Source organism: Lathyrus oleraceus, chromosome 4 (assembly GCF_024323335.1).
Source record: "Lathyrus oleraceus cultivar Zhongwan6 chromosome 4, CAAS_Psat_ZW6_1.0, whole genome shotgun sequence".
Classification (NCBI taxonomy): Eukaryota; Viridiplantae; Streptophyta; class Magnoliopsida; order Fabales; family Fabaceae; genus Lathyrus; species Lathyrus oleraceus.
In genome coordinates this window covers 452,807,384-452,833,342 of record NC_066582.1, presented here as the reverse complement: position 1 = coordinate 452,833,342, position 25,959 = coordinate 452,807,384, and the positions used below count along the sequence as shown (strand labels likewise).

General features: G+C 35.9%; 1 protein-coding gene across 1 annotated transcript; it reads left to right on the top strand.

The window, feature by feature from the left end:
• Window positions 1–4,694: 4,694 nt before the first annotated feature.
• LOC127076069 (DEAD-box ATP-dependent RNA helicase 31) lies at window positions 4,695–9,098 on the top strand. Its single transcript, XM_051017619.1, has 10 exons — window positions 4,695–4,981; window positions 5,153–5,259; window positions 5,753–5,808; window positions 6,294–6,518; window positions 6,997–7,203; window positions 7,306–7,392; window positions 7,597–7,692; window positions 7,891–8,106; window positions 8,333–8,515; window positions 8,657–9,098. Exons 1-10 carry the CDS (start codon window positions 4,731–4,733, stop codon window positions 8,882–8,884), a joined length of 1,656 nt encoding a protein of 551 aa, XP_050873576.1. The 5' UTR covers window positions 4,695–4,730; the 3' UTR covers window positions 8,885–9,098.
• Window positions 9,099–25,959: the final 16,861 nt, after the last annotated feature.

Below are 25,959 nucleotides of genomic sequence, written 5' to 3'. Positions count from 1 at the left end.
TAGTAATCCCCCCTTTTGAATTACTATCCACCAATAATAACAACAATGCTCACCATCAATACATAACTAATCACCATATAATCATGCATTTCATAATAATACGAGTCATATCCACATCATATAACATCACCAAACATCAAAACCACATTGAATACACATTTACACATCATTGAATCATGTTAAATCATCTTAACATCAACTCGTCATTAATTCATTTATTTGCATAAATTAACCATTTGCTCGTTATCGTTAACTAATGCATAACAAGTAAAAATATTAGTTTTCATAATTTCCAGCAGCCACCTAGCCTCTTAGTGCATCACTATGGGATAGCCATACATGTTATTTTTTCAATGCTTCAAACCACACTTCATTTAGATTTATGGAACTGAAGTTATGGCAAAAACAATCGGATAAAATAATAGGATTCAACTAACATCAATCGATTGACATCTGGGGGCAATCGGTTGACATTAATCCCCATTACATTATGCCTTTCCAATTTTTCACATTTTTCTCGAGAACAATCGATTAACTCAGGGAATTAATTGATTGATATGATTTAATTTCAGATTTTTCTAAATTTTCACGCGTGTAATTGATTGACACCGAATGTCAATCGATTGACATCACCCAAAATTCTGAAAATCCCAGTTTTCACAAGTTAACTTCATTTGCCTCATTCCTTATCTCTCATACACCAAACCAATTCTCATTATAATATCCAAACACATCATATCATGAATTTAACAACATATAACAATCTCATCACAGTTAAGCATGTTATAGCGCACAAATTAAATCACGAATCATAACAATTGGATACAAAATTTATTCATCACTTTCATCAAATTCATGTTTACATTCAAAGCTTCGAAATTCCAACAATGGCATATAGTCACATACTCATAAACATGATAGTACACACACGAATTCAGTACGAAAATTTGATAATCACACATTCAATCATTAATTTTCAGATCAACACATAACAACAATGATTCATAACAAATTGCACATGAGCCTTAAAGAGAGTAATGGTCTCTCTTCTATACTCTTTCATGCCAAACACTGATATAAAATCCCTTTCTCTCCTCTTATCCTATATTCTTAACGAAAATTTAGAATTGATGAAGGTTAGTGGTTTGTGTTCTTCCCTCTTCAAGCTCTAGTCTCCTTTTTCTCCAAAAGCTCTCTATTTACGTATTATTTCCCTCAAGGCTCCAGTAACCCCTTTTTATCTTTAAAAACCTAATTTCATCTCTTAATAATTACACTAAGGTTCAACTCTTCTTATTTTTCTCACCAATTCCCTTATTTCTCCTTAGTTCTTATTTTCCACCCAAAATCTCTATTTCTATTTTTATTTTAATTAATTAAAAATAATTATTAATTCTAACTATTTCTAATTATTTTAATTGTTCTATCCACCCACAAAAACTCTAACTACACCCCCACCATACACCACATATACATACAACTCATAATATATTTAATTAAAAATGTACCAAATACTAAATAATTAAATAAAAATATGATTTATTAGATTAATCAAATTTCGGTGTGTTACAACGTACACCTTACTCTCTTAATTAGTGTTTGATTCATCCTCTTCTCTAAACAATTCAATTGAGGAGTTTAGGAGGAGTTTTTCACATGCAATACCATGTTGTTAATAATAGGAATCAAATGGTTCATAATACTTTCCACTGTTGTCTGAAGGAACACATTTCAGCTTCTCGCCAGTTTGACTCTCAACCAAAGCATGGAATTCTTCGAACTTTTCTAACACTTGGTCTTTTATCTTCAAGGCATAAACCAATAGTTTCCTGGAGTAGTCATCAATAAAGGTAAAAAAATAAAGTGCGCCACTAAAGGATTTTACCTTTAATGGGCGACAAACATCAGAATGTACCAATTGAAGTAACTTTGACTTCCTCGAGGGAGGATGTCTCTTGAAAGATACTACAGTTTGTTTACTAGCCAAGCAATGAGAACACTTCTCAAAATCTTCATTATTTAACCTAGGAAGAACATCCTTTTTGGTCAAAATATTCATCCCTTTTTCACTAATATGACTAAGTCTTCAGTGCCACAAAAATGTTTCCATGTCGATAGCATTCACATTGTCCATAGCAACCGAAGCTTTTTCCTAATACAGTTTAGAAAGCTTTTCCCATACAGCCACAACCAAGTTACCTTTGTTGAGTTTCTACTTTCTAGAACCAAAGTGATTGTCATAACCATAATCATTAAGCATATGCAAAAAGATCAAATTAAAATGGACAATTGCATTCCCGTGTTGGTTTACAAGCAAACATCACCAACACCAATCACCTTAGATACACCATCATTATTCATCTTTAACACTCTAAAATCACTAGAAGTATAAGATGTGTAGAAATCCTTCTTTGGTGTAACATGCAATGTAGCACCTTTGTCAACTATCCACATGCTCTCGTCTGATATAAGATCAACAAACTCATGATCATAAGGAATAACAAGATCATCACCGGTAGAAGTAGTAACATGATCATCATCATGATCTTCATAGTCTTTTTGTTTAGACTTACCCTTCTTGCCTTTTTATCTTTTTTCCACTGATAACAATACTTTTGTACGTGTCTTGTTTTGTGACAATAATGACACTTCAAATTCTTGTATCACAATTTGGACTTGCTTTTATTATTCTCTCTACCATCCTTCGGTTCCTTTTTATAACTTCTCCTTTATTTTTAGTGACAAATTCCTCAAATTGAGATGAAGAACCTTGTGCCTTCCTTCTCATCTCCTCATTAAGAATATCACCCTTAGCCATTTCCAAAGAAACAAAATCTTTAGGAGCATAACTTGTGATAGAAACCTGAAACGTCTCCGAAGACCATGGTAAAGATAGCAATAGAAATAGTCCCAAAAGTTTATCATCAAATTTGATACTCATTTCTGACATCTGATCAAAGAGCCCTTGAAATTCACTTAAGTGATCTGAAATAGAAGTCCCCTCCTTATACTTCAAACTTATGAAACTATTTAACAAGAACAAATTATTATTCACTGATTTAGAGGCATACAAGGACTCTATCTTCTCCCACAAAGTTTTTGCATGTGTCTCATTAGCAATATGATTATAAACATTATCTTTTGTCAAATAAACCACATACTTGTTGATGTTCAAACTCCCATTCTCCATCAGACATAAAATTTGACTTTGCAGAACTATAATCCGGTAAATGCAATTTCTTCACAAATAGTAAGTCTTTCATCTTGCCCTTCCATAAATGGTAATTAGAATCATTCAACAATACAATTTTCATCTTTGTGTTTGACTCCATTATTCAAACAAGTAAAATAACCCTTAACCAAGAGCTATGATGTCACTCTAATACAAAATTAAGACACAATAACAGACCAATACGCAACAAATATAAAATTCCCCACACTTGTAGGAACCTTGAGGATTAACAACAAATATAAGACGGCATATCGAACAAATTAAGACACAAAAGAACACTGTTATTTTAACGTGGAAACCCCTCAATATGAGAGTAAAAACCACGAGTCGTCCAGACCAAAGAAATAGCTATACTATAATCAATTAAGGGTACATAAGAGTTTTAAAGTGATTCACAAACTAGTGCTAACAATCGCAAATCACAAAGTAAACTAGCTTACAAATAAGAATAAAAAAACTTAAAAATTACCCAAATTTGTAGCTTCACTACGAAGCAGATATCTCTCAGCTCAGACCTTATTTTGAAATGCTGAACAGTTAAAAGTTAGATACATGTATTGTGAACCTGCCCTCCAAATTTGAGGTCGATCTAACGGTTAACGAATTGCAGATCGTCAATTTAGTGAGACTGATTATAGAAAAACAAGAATATATTTATCTCATTTTCTCTCTCTTTTGAATCTTTCTTTTCTCTTTATCTCTCTCAACCCTAAATTGACCATCTCCATTTAAATAAATGAAACAAATAGACTAATCATATTTAAACGTATCTCCACATAATAAGAGAACTCAAACCCACCGTCACTTTCTTCCTTAATGAAACCAACACTTTATATTGTGTATTATGAAGAAAAACATTCACCAAGAAAATAAATGTTTGGACATATTATTTAAAAAATACACTATTCGGTCACTATTATAAATAAATTTGACTTTTTTGATACATTTGATAATTAATGTATCTAGTTCATATATGATCTAGATACATTAAGGGTCTAATATAAAAAAATAATTTAAATTTACTTATAATAATAATCCTCTGATGTAGTAAATAAGCCATTGTGAACCTATAAATCTCATATGCACATCACACTAGATTAATTTATACAAATAAAATTTGTAATCACACGTTTATTTAAAACTTTAACTTTAAGATATTAAAGTTTTGAGGAACCTCATTAATTTATCTAACTTTAAACTTAATACTTCCTTTTTTTTTACTTATAAAAAATCTATTTATTAAATTTATTATATAATTAATATACTTGATTTGTATATATTATTTATTCAATATTTTTAAAAAATAAACTTTTTTTATAAATAAGATCCGAGATATTGATTAATAATTTATCCAATATTAACTAACTCTTATAAATAGAGTACTTGGCTAATTATTTTTAATTAATTATTATTATTCAAGAAACAAAGTATATAATACGTGAACTAAGAAACGAAATTAAGTGTTCTCTTTACTATATATATACCGCCAGTTTCACAAATGTACTCCGCAGCCGAGACCATGAACCCTGCTGCCCACAACGCGGCGGCCGACAAAAACACCGGCTCCCGCTCACGGAAGAGAAAAGACCGTGATTTGAGAAAGGGTAAACCTAATGGGAGTTCAAAAAAACGGTTTCAACCAAATACTAATAACGAGGTCGTAGCAGAAGTAAATTTGAACAAAGGCGGTGATAGTAACGGTGGTTCTGGAAGTATCGTCGTAACTGATTCTTATTTAAGTGATTCCAGGTTAATTGATTCTAGTTTCTTTGCGTTAAATTATGCTTTATCTGTGATTGTATTGTGTTGTTTACTTGCTTTGCATATTGTAGGTTAACTGGTATTGTATTAAGCTCAATGCGTATATATTGCGCTTGTATTGTATTCTGTTTGTTTGATTATTGAGATATAATGCTGCAGATTTGACAAATGTTCGGTTTCTCCATTGTCCTTGAAAGGAATCAAGGATGCTGGATATGAGAAAATGACTCTTGTTCAAGAGGCTACACTTCCAGCTATTCTAAAAGGTTTGTTCTTTGTTTTCAACAATCTTTTAGTTGTTATAGCTATTAGCTAGCGTAGTTTTTTGTGATCGTGTTATTCCATGGTCACATGTAGATTCTGTGGTAAGAAGAGTAGATCGGATGGAGAGGGGTATGAGGAGTCAATCAGTTAGAGATAGAGGAAGAGGAAGAGGAAGACCTAGAAAAATTATACCCGAAGTTAGTAAGAAAGATGTCGAGATTAGTCATTTGGATAGAAGTATGGTTCTGGATAGAATATTATGATGAGAGTTGATTCATGTAACTGGTCCCGCTTAGTGGGATAAGACTTGGTTGTTATTGTATAGTTTTTGTTGCTATCATTTAACTATGTGATTAATCTGTTTTTGAAACAAGGAGCTATTCTAAGTGATAATATTAAGCAAGAAAGTAGCCTCTTTCTGATTTGATTGAACATTTTTCTTATATATCTTGAGTTTATATATGATGGTGCACTTACTTTGATTAACCTTTCTAGGTAAGGATGTATTGGCTAAAGCTAAAACAGGCACGGGAAAAACAGTTGCTTTTTTGGTAATTCTCTTCATTTGTGTTTTTTGTTTGAGTGCGTTCCTAGTAGTTAATGTCCGATCTGTTAATCATCATTAGCACTTTTCTTTTGTGAATGTCAATATAGTAAACGTCTAAGCTACCTTTGATATAAGCAATCTACTGATTTGGATTTCTCTGCCTAATTCGTTGGTTTCATTGTTTGATATTTTATTGTGATATAGCGAATTTCTGTTCAGTCTGCTATAAGCCATTAGGACCCATTTTTTTTGTTTTACTTGTTTGCAGTGGAAGTAATAAAGATATTTCCATGTTGATCTCAAATTATCTTTAAAACGGTTTAAAATATTAATCGGGCATGACTTGCAAATGAACAAAAAAGAAGACTATTGAGTTTCAATTTAACAACACAAATGTGTGATGTAGAAACTAATTGATTGTTCTATTGCTTTTGTGGTAATTAATGATTAGTAGTTTGTACTTATTTTTAAAGTATTTATGTAATTCAGCTTCCATCGATTGAAGTTGTTGTGAAGTCTCTGCCAATTGATCGTGGTCAAAAGCGGACACCAATTCTTGTTCTTGTCATATGCCCAACTCGAGAGCTTGCTTGTCAAGCTGCTGCAGAAGCAACTAAACTGCTTAAGTATCATCCTACCATCGGTACTCAAGTTGTGATTGGAGGTACAAACCTTAGTTCAGAACAGAAACATATGCAAGCAAATCCTTGCCAGGTGAGTTCTTTTTTTGCCACCAAAAAAAATATTATTTTGCATTTACATGAAACAAGTAATAAACCAATGAAATGAATCTGAATTATTTCTACATTACTAGACTTCCTGACATAAAATGTAAAACATTGTGATTATTGTTATTTTTGCTTATATGTTGTAGGCTTGTAGCCATCACTGGTGGATGGATTTAGTTTTTTTCAATAAATAAAAACATCTACAACTCATTTTGATAATCAGTTAGTGCTCAGGTTTTTTTAAACTAATTTTGCATACGTCAAGAAAGAAAAGAAGTAAATTTGTATATTCAAGAGTTTAATACTGTTTTAAAAAACGACTCGATAAAGATCTCCTTTAATTTTCCTGGCTTAAACCATAATCATGCTATAGTAATCTGGTTTCATGCCCACCTTTGGCAAATAATCATCTTAGACCAAACTAGTTTTTCAGATTGAAATTTATTTGTTTGTTTTTTGTACAGATCCTTGTTGCTACACCTGGAAGGCTTATAGATCACATTGAAAATACTGCCGGTTTTGCATCTAGGCTTATGGGGGTGAAGGCCTTGGTGCTCGATGAAGCTGATCATTTACTAGACATGGGATTTCGCAAAGATATTGAAAAAATAATTGCTGCAGTCCCTAAACAACGACAAACACTTATGTTTTCTGCAACCGTTCCGGACTCGGTTTGTATTTCTTTCTTGTTGTCCTTTTCTTTTTTAGTTACGGTGTTTAATGCTTTATAAAAATATGGATATTGGGCTTATTCTCGTACTATTGTTGTGAAGGTGCATCAAGTCTGTAATATTGCGTTGAAAAAGGATTTTGAATTTATTAGTACAGTTCAGGAGGGTACCGAGGAGACACATTCAAAGGTAATTGTTGCCAATTTCATGCTAATAACTAATTAGATACTTACATAAACTTAAATCAATTGTTTGAATTGCTCGAGAGAAATTACTCTCAGCCCTGTTATTTACAAGTTACAACCAAGTAATTACAATTAAATCCCTTGATTATAGGGATAAGAACCAACTATAACCTAAGATCTTTATTTATGGGGCTTTGAATTATTTCAGGTCCACCAGATGCATTTAGTTGCCCCACTAGACAAGCATTTCTCTTTACTCTATGTTATTCTGAAGGAGCACATTGCTGATGATGTTGACTATAAGGTTTGCTTTCTAATCTGCAAACAACTGTATTTTAGGCTTTTTTGTTCATTCACTATTAAACTAAAAATAATTATATTTTGGATCAGTAATTTGCTTGCTTAGATTATAAACTTTGATTTTACCATCCATTTTTACTTTATCCATCATGTTTCACATGTTTTTAGAGGAGAATATCTAATGAAGCTATTGGTTTATCAGGTTCTTGTTTTCTGCACAACTGCTATGGTCACAAGACTTGTTTCTGATCTCCTTGGGAGGTTGAACTTGAATGTGAGAGAAATCCATTCAAGAAAGCCTCAGAGTTACAGAACCAGAATTTCTGATGAATTCCGCAGGTCAAAGGGTCTCATCCTTGTTACTTCGGATGTATCCGCACGCGGAGTTGATTATCCAGATGTTACTCTTGTTGTACAGGTAATATATGTGGAACTCCTCCCAGCTTCACTTCTACGACAATAGTATCAGCATGATTGCGCCAATCTCATAATGGATTTATGTTCTGATCACTCCTTGTTTCAAAGGAAACTCATTACATTCATTTGCTAAAAATGCAATCCTTCAGTTATGATTTGATCAAATATTAATCATATAATACTTATAATTTCAATTTTCATGTTTCCTTTATTTGTCCAATGCACAGGTTGGCCTACCGACTGATAAACAACAATATATACACCGGTTAGGTAGAACGGGGCGAAAAGGAAAAGAAGGGCAGGGCATACTGCTACTAGCTCCTTGGGAAGAGTTCTTTTTAGATTCCACAAAAGATTTGCCTATTGGGAAAGCTCCGGTACCTTCAGTTGATCCTGACACTAAGAAAAAGGTATTTGTATATACAAGGGAGACAATACATGATTAGCATTGAGATTGTCAGAATCACAACGTGCACCAAAATCGCGATGCAAATGTGATATTGTCGAACTCGTGATTCGAAACAGGCACTAACATTCTGAACTGTTGACAGGTGGAAAGGGCTATATCCAATGTGGAGATGGAGAATAAAGAAAAAGCATATCAAGCATGGCTTGGTTACTACAATTCTAATAAGAAAGTTGGGAAAGATAAGAAGAAGTTAGTGGAGCTTGCAAATGAATTCAGTAGATGCATGGGGCTTGATACCCCTCCAGCTATCTCTAATCTTATCCTTCGCAAGATGGGTCTTAGAAATGTCCCTGGTTTACGTTCCAAATAGATTATTTATTCATTCCATGTGAGAGACATAGTCTTGAGTGAAAAATGGTCCCTTATGATTTGATTTTAAGACTTGAAACTATTAAATTATTTCAATTATCATAGTGACAATTGTAGCATTTGTAGTTTTAGATAAATTATTATCATGTAACAAGTACTACAGAAATGTCAGTGACAGATGAATTTGTAATGTGAATCACAATTTTGTCTCTAAACTTTGCTGCCTCTAACATTTTATCATATTTTACCTGTTAGATTTTAAGTAGTCTTCAATCAACACTTTATAAATAGTTTCTAAAGCTTTGTCGTATCTATCCTACTAGTAAAATATTATTTGGATGTTATGTAAGCTTTAGGATGCTATAGAAACAATCAAAAGTTAGTTTTATATGATTAAATTATTCATTTATGTATTTGAAAGTGTCAACGCGAAAGAGAAAAATGATATTTGTGACTTAGGCAACTTAAAAAATATAATTTTTTATTGGATCGTAAAGAATATATGAATATCATTAAATTGAGTTGGTACATATGGATTCACTTGAATTATAGAGGCTTTTAAGTTGCTAGGCTCTACATATTCTTTTACTCATAAAATTAAGGTTAAAATAAATGGCCTCTTGTACCTTTTCCATTTACTCTAATAGTTGGTAACTAATTCTATCCAACAATAAATTAATAATAATATAAATTTATGGAGACTTCTTAATCCATTTTATATATTTATTAGCCAATAAGTGAAAATACTTGAATGCTTTTAGATTTTGGAGATGTATTTTCGGATATAAGTCTAAATTAACGTTAAAATATTTCGGAGATGTATCTTCGAACATATGTTGGAGATACATCTCCCAAACGTTTTGGAGTTTAAATCGCGTCAGACCTTCTCCTTTCTCATTTCTCATATTTCTCAAAACCTCTTCAAATTTTTTTTTTCCATCACCAAGTCCAAAATCAAGCAACCAAGATAAAAAGAACTTCAATCAACATCATAAACATCATCCAACACTTAAGCAAAGCAAAAATTATAAGTTTTTTTATGTTTTGAATATTTTTTGAGTTTTTGGATAAATGAGTACAAATTAAGTTAGGAAATGAGTAGAAATTGGATCATTGATAGTTTAGACATAGTGTAAAACATAATAGTTGGCTTAAAATGATGATAAATACAATATTTTTTTGTTGTGTCTGCATTGTTGCCATTGATGTAACTGTTGAGTTGCGGAAAATTTCGGAAATGCATAATTTTTTAACGTTTTAGTTTCCCAACGACGGAACTTTCTCTGTTATTATTATTTTTTCTTGTTTGTGGTGTTATATGCTTGCACTAATTGTCTACTTTACTTTAACATATGAGCATAATGACTAATAAACACGATAGATTGAGGTATGAGAGAGTTGCATAACACGCATCCGTGTGGTGTAACACCCTTCTAAATACCCCAAATATTTAATTAAAACAGCAGCATATAAATCAATATCAGAGTAATCATGCACCAAGGGTGTCACATAATACTTCACATAATTCACCGTAAAAATCAGTCATGCTCATTATTTAATCCAACATAAACACTTCTTTAAAAATTCGCAGCGGATAGAAACATTCAACATCTGTAATATCTTAAAATTAACATTTATTCAACAAATAAAACATCCCGTCCCGATGTTACATCTATCAGAGCATGACCCACTAAAACCACTCTAGACTTCAAGCACTAGCTTCTACTCAACTCACTGCTCGTTACCTGAAAAATATAACTGTAAGGGTGAGTTCCTCAATCGATATAACAAATATTATAAATCATCATGTTATGTTAAGTAACTTTACACGTTAATCACCCACATCATATCATGCATTCGGTAGCAGCATATTCAACTCAACATCATATTCAAACACAACGTAAATGCAACTCAAATGAGACTCGACTCTTCATGCATGTGGTACCATTTGGAGTAAAACTCCCAACTTAAAATCATTGCCAGTTTAGTGGGCATCAAGGCATAAGCCTTCAACTTTCAACTTAAAATTTTTGCCAATCCAGGCCAACGTGGTGTGAGCAAAAGCCCCATAATTTTGCCAATCCAGGCCAACGTGGTGTGAGCAAAAGCCCCGACTTAATGCATATGAATGTATATGGCATGTACGACTTGAAAGTTCAACAACATAATAACAACGACAACATAACAGCTTTTTCAGCAACAACAACTTAAAAATCAACTTTGGCTCATCAGCCTACAACTCAGCATTTTCAACAAAACAACTTATATTCAACTTTGGCTCATCAGCCTACAACTTAATATTTTCCACAAAAACAACTTATCAACATATTTGCATCAACATTTCGCAACATAGACTCCACGAATTTATTTATCACAATTGGATACAATAGGCCAATCACCAATTACACTTACATCATAAAAATCAACCATTTTTACATACTGCAACAGTGTTAACCGGTTAACGCTATAGGTTAACCGGTTAACGCAGGAAAAATTACACTTCCAGGCAAAACGCAACAGTGTTAACCGGTTAACGCTATAGGTTAACCGGTTAACGCAGGCAAAACTCAACATTTTTCACAATTTATAACAGTGTTAACCGGTTAACACCCTGGGTTAACCGGTTAACGCAGACGAAACAGCAGTTCCTGCGCTAACACAAGGCAGAATGCAGAGTTTCCGCATTTTCCGCCGTTGGAGGACTTCCGGACCTCCGATTCAACTTCCGTAAAAAGCTATACGCTCAGAAATTCACAATACACTCAAACACAATTTCAATTTCAGCTTTAATACAACTTATTCAACATAATTTCTCAGCATTCTAAATCCCAATTAGGGTCAATCGACGGCTTATCACTACCCATTACATGTTAATCGATAATACCCATTAAACGACGATAAACCCCCTTACCTTAACAATCCGGCAACTCTTCGAGCTTCAAGCTTTTCCGTTCTCCAACCTTTGCTCTACAGCTCTTTGCCCTTTTCCTCTTCTCTGCAGCTTCTCGGTTTTCACGTAAAAACCTTTTCCAAAATGAAAACCTTTTCTCTTATTCCACTTATATATTTTCCAATAATAATTATTATTCCAAAATAATAATAATAATCCAATAATTCAATTTATTTAATTAAATTATTAAATATATTATTAACTTAATTAAATAATTCTTTTACTTTATTTGGGGTGTTACAACTCTCCCCCACTAAAAGAGTTTTCGTCCTCGAAAACATACCTCAAACAAATAACTCTGGATAGGACTCCTTCATCTGACTCTCCAGTTCCCAAGTCACATTGCCACCTGCTGGTCCTCCCCAAGCTACCTTCACTAAGGCAATCTCTTTACCCCGCAACTGCTTCAACTCTCGATCCTCGATCCTCATAGGCGATGTTTCAACAGTCAGGTTATCTCTCACCTGTACATCATCCACTTGGACTACATGCGATGGATCATGAATGTACCTTCTCAACTGAGACACATGAAAAACCTCATGCAAATTCGCAAGTGACGGCGGTAAAGCGATACGATAGGCTACCTCTCCTATCCTCTCTAAAATCTGATAAGGACCAATAAATCGAGGTGTCAACTTCTTCGACTTCAAAGCCCGACCAACACCTGTTATCGGAGTAACACGAAGAAACACATGATCTCCCTCTTGAAACTCAAGTGACTTCCTCCTCTTATCATGATAACTCTTCTGACGACTCTGAGCAATTCTCATCTTCTCCTGAATCATCTTAATCTTTTCCGTAGTTTGTTGAACAATTTCCGGTCCGACCACAGCACTCTCACCGGACTCACACCAACATAACGGTGTCCGACATCTCCTACCATACAAAGCTTCAAACGGCGCCATACCAATGCTCGAATGAAAACTATTGTTGTAGGTAAACTCAATCAACGGTAAATAACAATCCCAACCACCTCCTTTTTCCAAAACACAAGCTCTCAAAAGATCTTCTAATGACTGAATTGTCCTCTCAGTCTGACCGTCAGTCTGCGGATGATATGCAGAACTCAATCTCAGCTTAGTTCCCAAAGCTCTCTGCAAACCTTCCCAGAACTTCGATGTAAATCTAGGATCTCTGTCCGAAACAATACTCGACGGAATACCATGCAAACTTACAATCTTCTCAATATACAACTCAGCCAATTTTTCTAACGGATAATCCATTCTAATCGGAATGAAATGAGCCGACTTCGTCAATCTGTCAACAATCACCCAAATAGCTTCAAAATTCTTACTTGTCCTCGGTAAACCAGAAACAAAATCCATACTGATACTATCCCACTTCCACTCTGGAATAGCCAACGGTTGCATTAGCCCAGACGGCTTCTGATGCTCAATCTTTGACTTCTGACAAGTCAAACAGGAATAAACAAAACTCGCAATTTCTCTTTTCATTCCCGGCCACCAAAATAACTTCTTCAAATCATGATACATCTTCGTAGCTCCAGGATGAATACTCAGACCACTACGATGTCCTTCCTCAAGAATACTCTTCTTAAGCTCGGTAACATCCGGAATACACACCCGACTACCAAACTTCAAAATACCATTCTCATCAACTCTGAATTCGCCACCTTGACCTTGATTCACTAGAGTCAACTTATCAACCAAAAGCATATCAGATTTCTGACCCTCTCTGATCTCATCCAGAATACCACTTGTCAACTTCAACATTCCCAATTTAACACTATTGTGAGTACTCTCACACACCAAACTCAAGTCTCTAAACTGTTCAATTAAATCCAATTCCTTAACCATTAACATAGACATATGTAATGATTTCCGACTCAATGCATCAGCCACTACGTTTGCTTTACCCGGATGGTAATTCAACCCAAAGTCATAATCCTTCAGAAACTCTAACCATCTTCTCTGCCTCATATTCAGCTCTTTCTGATCAAACAAATACTTTAAACTTTTGTGGTCACTGAAAACCTCAAATCTTGACCCGTACAAGTAATGTCTCCATAACTTCAGAACAAACACCACAGCTGCCAACTCTAAATCGTGCGTCGGATAGTTCCTCTCATGAACCCTCAGCTGTCTTGAAGCATAAGCTATAACCTGCTTATTCTGCATCAACACGCCACCCAAACCCAACAATGAAGCATCGCAATAAACTTCAAATGATTCCGACGAACTCGGTAATATCAGAATAGGAGCAGTAGTCAACCTTCTCTTTAGCTCTTGGAAACCTTCTTCACATTTTGAGTCCCAAACAAACGCTTGCCCCTTTCTAGTCAACATCGTCAACGGTAACGCCAACTTAGAAAATCCCTCAATGAACTTCCTATAATAACCAGCCAAACCAAGAAAACTTCGAATCTCAGCAACAGACTTCGGAGCTTCCCACTTAGATACCGCTTCTATCTTAGAAGGATCAACAGCCACACCACCTCTTGAAATCACATGACCAAGAAAACTTACCTCTCCTAACCAAAATTCGCACTTGGACAATTTAGCAAATAACTTCTTTTCTCGTAGGACTTCTAAAACCACTCTCAAATGTTCAGCATGCTCTTCTTCAGATTTCGAATACACCAAAATATCATCAATAAACACCACAACAAACTTGTCTAGGTACGGATGGAAAATCCTATTCATATACTCCATAAATACTCCAGGTGCATTAGTCACACCAAAAGGCATTACAGAATACTCATAATGTCCATACCTTGTTCTGAAAGCAGTCTTCTGAATATCCTCTGTTTTCACACGGATCTGATGATACCCAGATCTCAAATCTATTTTACTGAACACACTTGCACCAACCAACTGATCCATCAAATCATCAATCCTCGGCAAAGGATACCGATTCTTGATCGTCACTTTATTCAGTTGCCTGTAGTCCACACACAACCTCATAGTACCTTCTTTCTTCTTAACCAATAGCACTGGTGCACCCCACGGTGACACACTCGGACGAATAAATTTCTTATCCAATAGATCTTCCAACTGACTCTTCAATTCAGTTAACTCAACAGCAGACATACGGTACGGAGCCATCGATATCGGCCTAGTACCAGGTACCAAGTCAATAGAGAACTCCACTTCACGCTCTGGCGGCAATTCATTCACTTCTTCCGGAAACACATCAGGAAAATCACACACCACAGCTAGATCGCAAATCATCAGTTTATCTTTAGCCTCCAAAGTCGCTAACAGCATAAACAACTCTGCCCCATCAGCTACTTCCTCATCCACTTGTCTCGCTGATAGAAACAAACTCTTTCCTTCCTCACTCTCAGGAAATATCACAGTCTTATCAAAACAATTGATAGAAACTCGGTTAAACACCAACCAGTTCATACCCAGAATAACATCAATCTGCACTAGTGGAAGACACACTAGGTCCATCCCAAAGTCCCTACCAAAAATACTCAAAGGACAATTTAAACAAACCGAAGTAGTAGTCACTGAACCCTTCGCAGGAGTATCAATTACCATACTACCAAACATCTCAGATATCTCTAACTTAAGTTTCACAGCACAATCCAAAGATATAAAGGAATGAGTCGCACCTGTGTCAATAATAGCTACAAGAGGAAAGCCATTAATATAACACGTACCTCGGATCAAACGATCATCTGCAGAAGTCTCAGAACCCGATAAAGCAAAGACCTTGCCTCCTGACTGATTCCCTTTCTTCGGCTTCTGACACTGACTTCCAATATGCCCTTCTTCTCCGCAATTAAAACAAATCACTTCCTTGTGCTTGCAATCAGCTATTGCATGGCTAATCTTACCACAGCGAAAACACCTCTTTACTTCAGCAGTGCATACATTACTCTTATGACCAGCCTGACCACACTTGAAGCAAACTATACCAGTAGGAGCACCTCCCCCACTAGCTCTCTGAGCCGGAGCAGCTCTTTGTCTCCCTTTTCCAGCTGGAACATCATACGGCTTGCCACGGTTTTGATGTTGCTTGCCTCTGCGGTCACTGACAATCTTGTAATGAGCATTATTGTCTTCTTCAAATATCCTGCAGCTATCAACCAAATCAGTAAAAATGCGTATCTTCTGATACCCAACAGCCTTCTTAATTTCAGAGCGCAATCCGTTCTCAAACTTGATGCACTTCGAAAATTCAGCACCACCACCAGTGTAATGAGGATAAAATTTGGACAACTCCACAAATTTCGCAGCATAATCAGTGACAGACATGTTTCCTTGCTTCAGCTCAAGGAATTCAATTTCCTTCTTACCACGGACATCTTCCGGATAATACTTCCTCAGAAATTCCCTACGGAATACATCCCAAGTAATGACTTCACCTGCCACGGTCAACCTCTCGTGAGTCTCTAGCCACCAGTCATCAGCTTCGACTGCTAGCATGTGAGTACCATACCGAACCTTCTGAGCTGGAGTGCAATCCATAACACGGAAGATTCTCTCAATCTCTTTCAACCATCCCAAGGCTGCATCTGGATCATGCTTCCCTTTAAACACCGGCGGATTCTCTCTCTGAAAAGTCGCCAAGCTACGTGATCCAGCATCACCACCAGCATTTGGCAAGTTCTGCACCGCTTGTGCCATTGCTTACATTGCGGCAGCCATTGCAGCGTCATTCCTCCCAGCCATTTCAACTTATCAATACAACACAACTTAACGTTAGATTAATAACAATTACACAATTGTTAGACAGTAACGACACGACAACTGGCCGGACAGACCAACCTGCTCTGATACCACTAATGTAACACCCTTCTAAATACCCCAAATATTTAATTAAAACAGCAACATATAAATCAATATCAGAGTAATCATGCACCAAGGGTGTCACATAATACTTCACATAATTCACCGTAAAAATCAGTCATGCTCATTATTTAATCCAACATAAACACTTCTTTAAAAATTCGCAGCGGATAGAAACATTCAACATCTGTAATATCTTAAAATTAACATTTATTCAACAAATAAAACATCCCGTCCCGATGTTACATCTATCAGAGCATGACCCACTAAAACCACTCTAGACTTCAAGCACTAGCTTCTACTCAACTCACTGCTCGTTACCTGAAAAATATAACTGTAAGGGTGAGTTCCTCAATCGATATAACAAATATTATAAATCATCATGTTATGTTAAGTAACTTTACACGTTAATCACCCACATCATATCATGCATTCGGTAGCAGCATATTCAACTCAACATCATATTCAAACACAACGTAAATGCAACTCAAATGAGACTCGACTCTTCATGCATGTGGTACCATTTGGAGTAAAACTCCCAACTTAAAATCATTGCCAGTTTAGTGGGCATCAAGGCATAAGCCTTCAACTTTCAACTTAAAATTTTTGCCAATCCAGGCCAACGTGGTGTGAGCAAAAGCCCCATAATTTTGCCAATCCAGGCCAACGTGGTGTGAGCAAAAGCCCCGACTTAATGCATATGAATGTATATGGCATGTACGACTTGAAAGTTCAACAACATAATAACAACGACAACATAACAGCTTTTTCAGCAACAACAACTTAAAAATCAACTTTGGCTCATCAGCCTACAACTCAGCATTTTCAACAAAACAACTTATATTCAACTTTGGCTCATCAGCCTACAACTTAATATTTTCCACAAAAACAACTTATCAACATATTTGCATCAACATTTCGCAACATAGACTCCACGAATTTATTTATCACAATTGGATACAATAGGCCAATCACCAATTACACTTACATCATAAAAATCAACCATTTTTACATACTGCAACAGTGTTAACCGGTTAACGCTATAGGTTAACCGGTTAACGCAGGAAAAATTACACTTCCAGGCAAAACGCAACAGTGTTAACCGGTTAACGCTATAGGTTAACCGGTTAACGCAGGCAAAACTCAACATTTTTCACAATTTATAACAGTGTTAACCGGTTAACACCCTGGGTTAACCGGTTAACGCAGGCGAAACAGCAGTTCCTGCGCTAACACAAGGCAGAATGCAGAGTTTCCGCATTTTCCGCCGTTGGAGGACTTCCGGACCTCCGATTCAACTTCCGTAAAAAGCTATACGCTCAGAAATTCACAATACACTCAAACACAATTTCAATTTCAGCTTTAATACAACTTATTCAACATAATTTCTCAGCATTCTAAATCCCAATTAGGGTCAATCGACGGCTTATCACTACCCATTACATGTTAATCGATAATACCCATTAAACGACGATAAACCCCCTTTACCTTAACAATCCGGCAACTCTTCGAGCTTCAAGCTTTTCCGTTCTCCAACCTTTGCTCTACAGCTCTTTGCCCTTTTCCTCTTCTCTGCAGCTTCTCGGTTTTCACGTAAAAACCTTTTCCAAAAATGAAAACCTTTTCTCTTATTCCACTTATATATTTTCCAATAATAATTATTATTCCAAAATAATAATAATAATCCAATAATTCAATTTATTTAATTAAATTATTAAATATATTATTAACTTAATTAAATAATTCTTTTACTTTATTTGGGGTGTTACATGTGGCGGAAGAAGAGTCAACAGGTTTTGGAGGCTCCTGGTCCCTCTGCCCATGCACAACCATCTACTTCTGGGGATCGTGATCCTCCTCATGTTTCTCCATCTTCTTATTTTCGTAGGAGACAAATTTCACCTACCGACACATTACTCCTCCGTCCTCTCGCAGGCGTCAGATTTCACTTATTCAGGCACCTAAGGTACCTGAGTCACCAATGATACCAGAGGCACCACTGCCACCTCCTATTGTTGATGCTGCTGAGCTAGTGCCACCTCTGAAGGGTGAGGCTGATGCGGGCCATAAGCATTTGAAGGAGGCCCTGTAGATTTTTCATTACTGCCTTTGTACCCAAACCGTACTGCCAGACATATCTGAGACAGAGATGTATCATTAATTAGATTCATTCTTTTTAATTTACGTTTATTTTAATTGGCAAGTTTGTGACATTGATTTTTTATTTTTTTCAAGATCGTGATTCGCTGAAGTTTATTAACCACGGGCGAAAGATTACTAGCTTGCCTCAGCCGAATAAGGATTAATTTCAGGATGCTTTATCCTTATCTGGCCTGAAGGACTTGTGTATGACCGGTCATATTACGGTCAATCACATGATGCTTATGCCTTCTTCGAGAGATGGTACTCGAAGACCTCATCATTTTATCTCCCGCTTGGTAAGATGTCTATCACACTCGATGATGTGTCGTGTTTTCTAAATCTTCCGTTTAGGGGAGACTTCTAGATCATGAGAGGATTACCAAAGACGATGTACTTGAAATGATGATAGACTATCTGGGGGATGCTCCAGGGGAGGCGAATGAGGAGTTGGATAGGACCAGGGGGGCTCATGCTAGATTTGAATGCCTGAAAAAGGTATATACATAGGAGCTCTAGAGAGCACATCGGGCTTTAGGTGATGACTAGCAGGTGAGGCTCCACAGAGCGCATGTTATGAGAGTATACTTTTTATATTTGGTTGGTACTATGGTTTTTGTAGACAAAAGTGCCCCCTTATACAGATGTCTTCTACCTACGGTACTTTCAGGATTTCGAGTGGTTCATGAGTACAAATAGGGGGCACTTGTTTGGTCTACTTGTACTCGAAGTTATCAAAGGGCTGTAGGTGGAAGGCGAATCAGGTTACAGGAAACATCACACTAATGATGATAATATTTATTGGTCTTTTAATCTTTCTGTGTCATTTTCATTTCATATTTACAACGCCATTACTTATGCTTCGTGGGTTCCAAACTTTTCAGGCTTGGATCCTCCAACACTTCTCGCGCATCTCCGGCTGGGCGAGTGTACCGAGTTACTCTGAACATATGTCAGGTGCTATTGAATTTGCCCCGCTCAGAAGGAACCAGGTGACTGAGCCATTCAAAGTGTATCTTGACTGCTTAGCTGCTGAGGACATGCACTTCAATAGTTATGTCGATCACCGTGAGACGCAACCATTTGATGAGATAATGTTATATTCTGGATGGTTAGCCTGCAAATCACGTCTCATTACTCCTCATCTACCCAAGTGCGTCATGCGGAAGTTCGGCTACACTCAAACCATTCCCAGATATCCTATTGTATCTGCTCCTCCTGTTTTGACACGTAGACAGATGGATAACATGTTTGATGATTATGAGAGACATCTATGTCGGAGGAGGCACAAAGTATCATATCCCTGAGCGATTGGAGCTACGTGGACGTGCACATTAGTGGTTCTTCAGGGTGTCACATCCGTATATGGTGCAAGCTGCTCTAGGAGACTCATCAATGATAGCTCATTAGGATATATTATAGGAGGAGCAGACACATTTAGATCATGTTAAGGATGTCTTGCCCAGATGTCGTCGCATTGTGGAGATTGCGCAGGCACGCATTGACAGAGTTTCTTCCCTGATGGGTCTGATGTGAGGCAGGTCCGAGATGTCATCATGATAGAGGCACAAAGGACATTGATGTATCGAAGACAGCGCCAGAAGACGGGGGGATTGATGGGCGAGGAGCCCAATGAGACAGAGGAGCTAGAGGAGGTAGAGGATACGTAGTCCGACATACATAGTAGTGCATTAGATATAGTAGTATTATGGATTGTATTTTATTTTGACATCATGTTCCTTTATCGTTGTTCTCGACTTTTTTTGACATTTATTGATCTTTTATTTATATATGACATTTTTGGACCATCTGGATTTATGAACGTCATTTTTTGTATATCAATTGTATGGTTTAAATATCGGTACATAACATGGTACATAACGCTTATAAATCTTTATCTGAATACACGTAAACAAAATATAACAAATATTCTGTTCTGATACATTATGGAATATTACTCCGTAAAATAAACGGAGATGCATCTCCGAAATATTTTAACGTTCAATCAGAATTTGGTGTGTCCAGAGATGCATCTCTGGAATCTGGAAACATTTAAATATTTTCACGCGGTGTGTAAGTAACTCATAGGATGTCTTAAGAAATTCACTATATTTATTTATATCAATGTGTAGTAATGTATGTCCACTTGAATGTCACTTTCTAGTGGGCAACTTTTTTTTTGTCACTAAATCGGTCACTAGACCATCAAAATTCAGAAATTAAAGATTGTTAGTTTTAAATTTGTGTGCTTCATTGAAACAAGAAGAAAGACAGAACTTCAAGCTCATGTTTTTCTAATGCATTTGTGTAAGGTTAGGAATGAGGATAGTCCAAACTCATTCATTGTGAAAAGAAACAAAAATTCAACCATTCTTACAGATTCAATTCAAATAGAAAACTTTTAAAACATGACCAAAGAACAACAATCTTTTGTTGGTGCATCAATAGGTAGCTGTAAGACCCCCATTTTGACCCTAAGATCCCTCATGCTATCTCATCATATGCATTGGCATTGGGAGCACACATTGGCATCCTCCTTACCCATAATCCATTGGGTTTGTATTGGGAGAGGTCACCAAGCACCATGTGATTGTATCATACTTTGTTATATTATTATCATTTACTAACCAAAATACCAAAAATATATCTTTGCATTTGTCTAACTCTTTTGTAGGTATGGCACATGATCACCTTTGATTTATCAAGTTCATATTTAGGGTTTAAGACCCTCATTGTTAAGAGTTCAACCAAGAAATGATCCACAATGGCTCTAGGCATCATATATAAGTCCCTATGATCTTTACATGATATTTTTATCAAGAATTCTTCAAGAGTTTGGAATTGGTTTGCCTTGGAAACCCTAGTGCATCTGGGTATCTTGTGTAACTTCTTCACCAAGCTTCTTCAACAATTGATCAAATATTTCAAGGGGTACTTCAAATCTCATCATTTATGCATATATTATCTCCCATGAGTCCCAAAAGTCAAGAGAATTGCAAGTTAGCAAGTTGGTTGATGGTGGTTGACCAAAGGAACTCATCTAATCAAAACTGGGGTCCCTAGACCCTATCTCCTACAATTTTTATCATATGAAAATGATTCCAAGCGAAAAGTTACTCTAAATGGCATTACAAACAACTCTCATGCTGAGGTCTAGATCTAGTTTTGCTTGGAAAGTCATTTTTTTATGGTGAAAGATTATAGGTCATTTTGTCTAAACCCTAATTTGGAGGTCAACTTCCCAAGGTCATAACTTTCTCAATTTTTATGATATGAAAGATTTCCAAGTTGAAAAATCAAATTCAAGGTGTCTAATTCAACTTTTATGTTTGGAGGAAGAACTAATTTAACTTTTATGAGCATGTGATATAAGGATACATTATAGGTCATTTTGGACCAATGCCATTGAATAAGTGATTTTCCTCAACTTCAAAAAAGCATAACTCATTCATATCAAATCCAAATAAGGTCAAATTGGTAACCATTATGAAGGATTTTTAAAGGGCAATAACTTTGATGAAGACACGTTTCTCATTTGAAGCTCACATAAAAAGTTAGTCAAGATGGAATAAATGAACATATGGCTTGACACTTAGAAATTTTTATGATATGTTAAAATTTCCAAACTTTCACCTCAAAATTCATCATGATACAAGCTTCAAATGGAAAAGTGTTCAACATAAGAGTTGTTCCTCTTGATCTAACCTTTCCAAAGAGTCCAATTTCATCCATTTTGGACAAGGTTTGAGTGGTCTGCGCATGGCTTGAACATGGCATCATCATTTGGAAAAGATCAAACTTCAAACATCTGTACACTTTGCCTTGCATTCCAATTCACATTTTACACTTGATTATGGACCTAATTGAGTGACTTCATTGGCATGTACATGCCCATGCAAGCATGCATAATCCATTGCCAAATTTGGAAGTTGAATTTGAAGGTGCAAATATCACAAGTTGTAGCTATAAATAGAGACCTCTAACATCAGAATTGAAGACCCTTGAGCGCCAACTTTGCTCTAATACCTCAAACCCTCACATTTGAAAGGAGAAACCTGAGAATTTTCTTTGAGAATTGAGTTTGAACCTCATTGTTCGGAGATTCAAAACTCCAGGGATCCAAAACCTTTGCTCAATTCTAATCTACTTCTGCAAGCTTCCTGAGTGAGATCAAGCAAGAATCAAAGCAAGAGCAATCAAATTCTGCACAACATTGAAGGTATTTTCCAGATTTTTTCTTCTCTTCGATTCTCTCTCAACTCTCATCAATTCTCTTGGGTCCTTGGTTGTCTGAAGTCCTACCAATGTAGGCAAGAAGATTAAGTTGCTTTGAGGTCAAATCGAAGCAACTCAGATCATGTACCTCAAATTTCAACTCCATGTATCTCTCAATATACTTGGAGTTAGGATGAATGGAGGTCAGATTCGTGATCAGTGCCATTTTTACTTTGAAATCATGTCCTTCTTTTTCATTTTTGTGATGGTAATGAGTGAATCAGTCCGGCCAGGGCCGCCTGAGAAGGTGACTGACGTTTTGCTCCGATGATGAGCTGGAATGGTTTAGAGCCACATGATCATTTCATTTTGTTTTAATCACGAACGTTGGTTTTGAATACCGTTTGTGTGATGCGCTGACTCAAATGTATGGTGGAACGTGTGTTTGCATCCACTTGATCTCCCACCTCAATTAATGAGGGAGATCAAGTGGTCCACATTTTTTCTGAATATTTGAATTTCATTTTATTTGTGTTATTTTCATTAATTCATATTAAATTTAATATTGATCCAAAAAATATGCGAATTTCACCAAAAAAATTTAAATAAATTCCTCTTTCATTTTCTGAATTAAAATTATTTTTTGGATCATTATTAATATTTTTTATAATTTAATTGATTTAGTGAATATTTTTAATTATTTAAAAATACTTTTAAGTTTCCAAAAATTATGATTTTTTTTCTCCAAGGTCCTTTGACCTTGTTTGACCTATGATAAATCTCATGTCCATTTTTTTGGTGTTTTGATGAGGTTTTAGAAAATTGATCAACCACTATTTAATTTAATGCATATTTTTATTATTTTTAATTGTTTAAATGTCAAATAAATTGTGTAGAGCCACTTTAATTGACTTGTTGAGTTTGACTTGTGTTGTTCGGCCTTGATCAAGGTTGATTTGACTTTGTTAGGTTAAGATCATTGGATTTAGGGGATTGATGGAATGTACATTCCATCTCCCAAAATGAATGTGTAGCGGGGTTTTCGTTACCTTTAAGTTTATTGACTAAACCAAAAGTCAACATACAATTCGAGTCGCCACCGCACTTTTATTTGTCCAAAGAAAAGGCTAAAAAGCGAACAAAAGCCAAGTAAGAAGTTTTTCAAATAAAAAACTAATAAAAATGTCAGAGATCTAGGTAAGGGGGTTGGTTATGAAATGGGAAAGTTTTACGCACCCAAAATATCCTTAGTACTCTAAGAGAACCCTTTTTTGCAAATATGTGTTATAGGTTGATATTTGTGAAAAGATTTATGCAAAAGATTGGAGGGATGAGAAGAGAATAGATTATATTTACAAATTTTGTTGTTTGAATGGATGAACCCATTGCCTACGTACCATCACAAAGGAGGATTAAAACCTCGTAGTTCGGGGTAAAAATCTCAAAGATTGGTGAATTGATTTTAATCAAAAGCCTTAAGGTCTATTGTTATCAAAGGGAGAAAACTCAACCTAAACCAACAATCCACTATGTGAGGAAGGCTTCAACATGCTAGTGAGGGGTTAACCATATAATATGAAGGAGAAGGGCGATCCGAAATGCAGCAGAATTTAAAATTTCTCCTTTAGTGATCCTTACGAATGGGCATGATCAGTGATAGAATCGTTACCTCTTGTGACGATTGAAACCTTTGATGCAGATCTACGGAGCGATCACGAACGTTGAACGATGACAACGTCTCTACTCAGTCCACACGAACGGATTCCTTCAATCTCAGTGCTAGCTACTATGAATGAAGGCTTTGAGTGAGTGAGTGAGAGAAACGAAAAATGCAACTGCACTAAATGCTTCTGCACAAGGGTTCTATTTATAGAACCACTTGTGTGGGCTATAAGCTAAAAAAGCCCACTTAAGTGTATGTGGCCCATATTTTATAATATGCCAAAATCACTTAAGCGCGTGGTACCTTACCATATTTCGTATTCTACTTAAGTACACCGTACCTTACGATGTTCTACAATTCACTTAAGTGCACCGTACCTTACGGTGTTCCTTAGTTACTCTATCTCTCATCAATTCGTCCTTTGTGTGTGACCCTGTAGGTTTTCGCGACATTGGCAATTATATTAAATCAGTATTTAACATAATAAACAGTGAGCGGTATCTAGCAACACATCACTGCTACCCAAGACACGAAATGTCATGTGATTTGATAAATCCTTCTATGATAATATTTATGTGTATAATTACCCTTTTGCCCTTATGTCTATATTGAACACAAGGCATAAACCGTGTCATCCTTGTCCAGTTCAATATTGGGCCGATAGAAATTTATCATGTTACGCAGGATGGGAAAATTCCGTCTAGGTCACTCATGTCCCTTAGCATGCTTCGTGGAGTACCCATCAACTGTCTTTATGGTCATCCAGTTACGGACAACGTTTGATCAGCAATAAGGCACTCGACTCTACATCTAGGGTCCATAGTGGTTTCAGGTCGAAGGGTGGTATACACCATTATCACCATGAGAATAACTTATGACACTTTGCATAACATTCTATATAGTATTCTCATAGCGGGTCAATCCAGTATAAATATTACTCTTAATATTCATACCTATGTTTAAGAATTGATAACTCCTTATCCATGATCCATGAGATGTGATCATCAGTCTATATACATAATAGTCTTAATGCTTTAATGTTATCCCACTTCACAATAAAGCTCGACTACGGATACTTTAAGAATAGTGTCCTTATGTTTAATGTGATCTCATGATTAAGTCATACTTGATACATTAAACGTACTAGCTATTCTAGGGACTTTATTAAACAAACATAATAAAGAAAAAGCCTTTTATTATTAATAAATAATTCGATACAAGTACCAAAAGTATTAGCCTCTAGGGCTTACACCAACATAATAAGCATGGAAGGCTTATAATCCAACACTAAGGATGAGGTGAGATTTACATCAACCACTATGATAACTCAAACATATGACTAATGTTTT

What these genes read in the sequence shown, in the direction of transcription:
- LOC127076069 (XM_051017619.1), top strand. Translation starts at nt 4,731, where the DNA reads ATGTACTCCGCAGCCGAGACCATGAACCCTGCTGCCCACAACGCGGCG. An exon ending in ACTTCCAGCTATTCTAAAAG is followed by an intron (nt 5,260 to 5,752) that starts GTTTGTTCTTTG and finishes TAACCTTTCTAG; the next exon opens with GTAAGGATGTATTGGCTAAA. An exon ending in ATGTTACTCTTGTTGTACAG is followed by an intron (nt 8,107 to 8,332) that starts GTAATATATGTG and finishes TCCAATGCACAG; the next exon opens with GTTGGCCTACCGACTGATAA.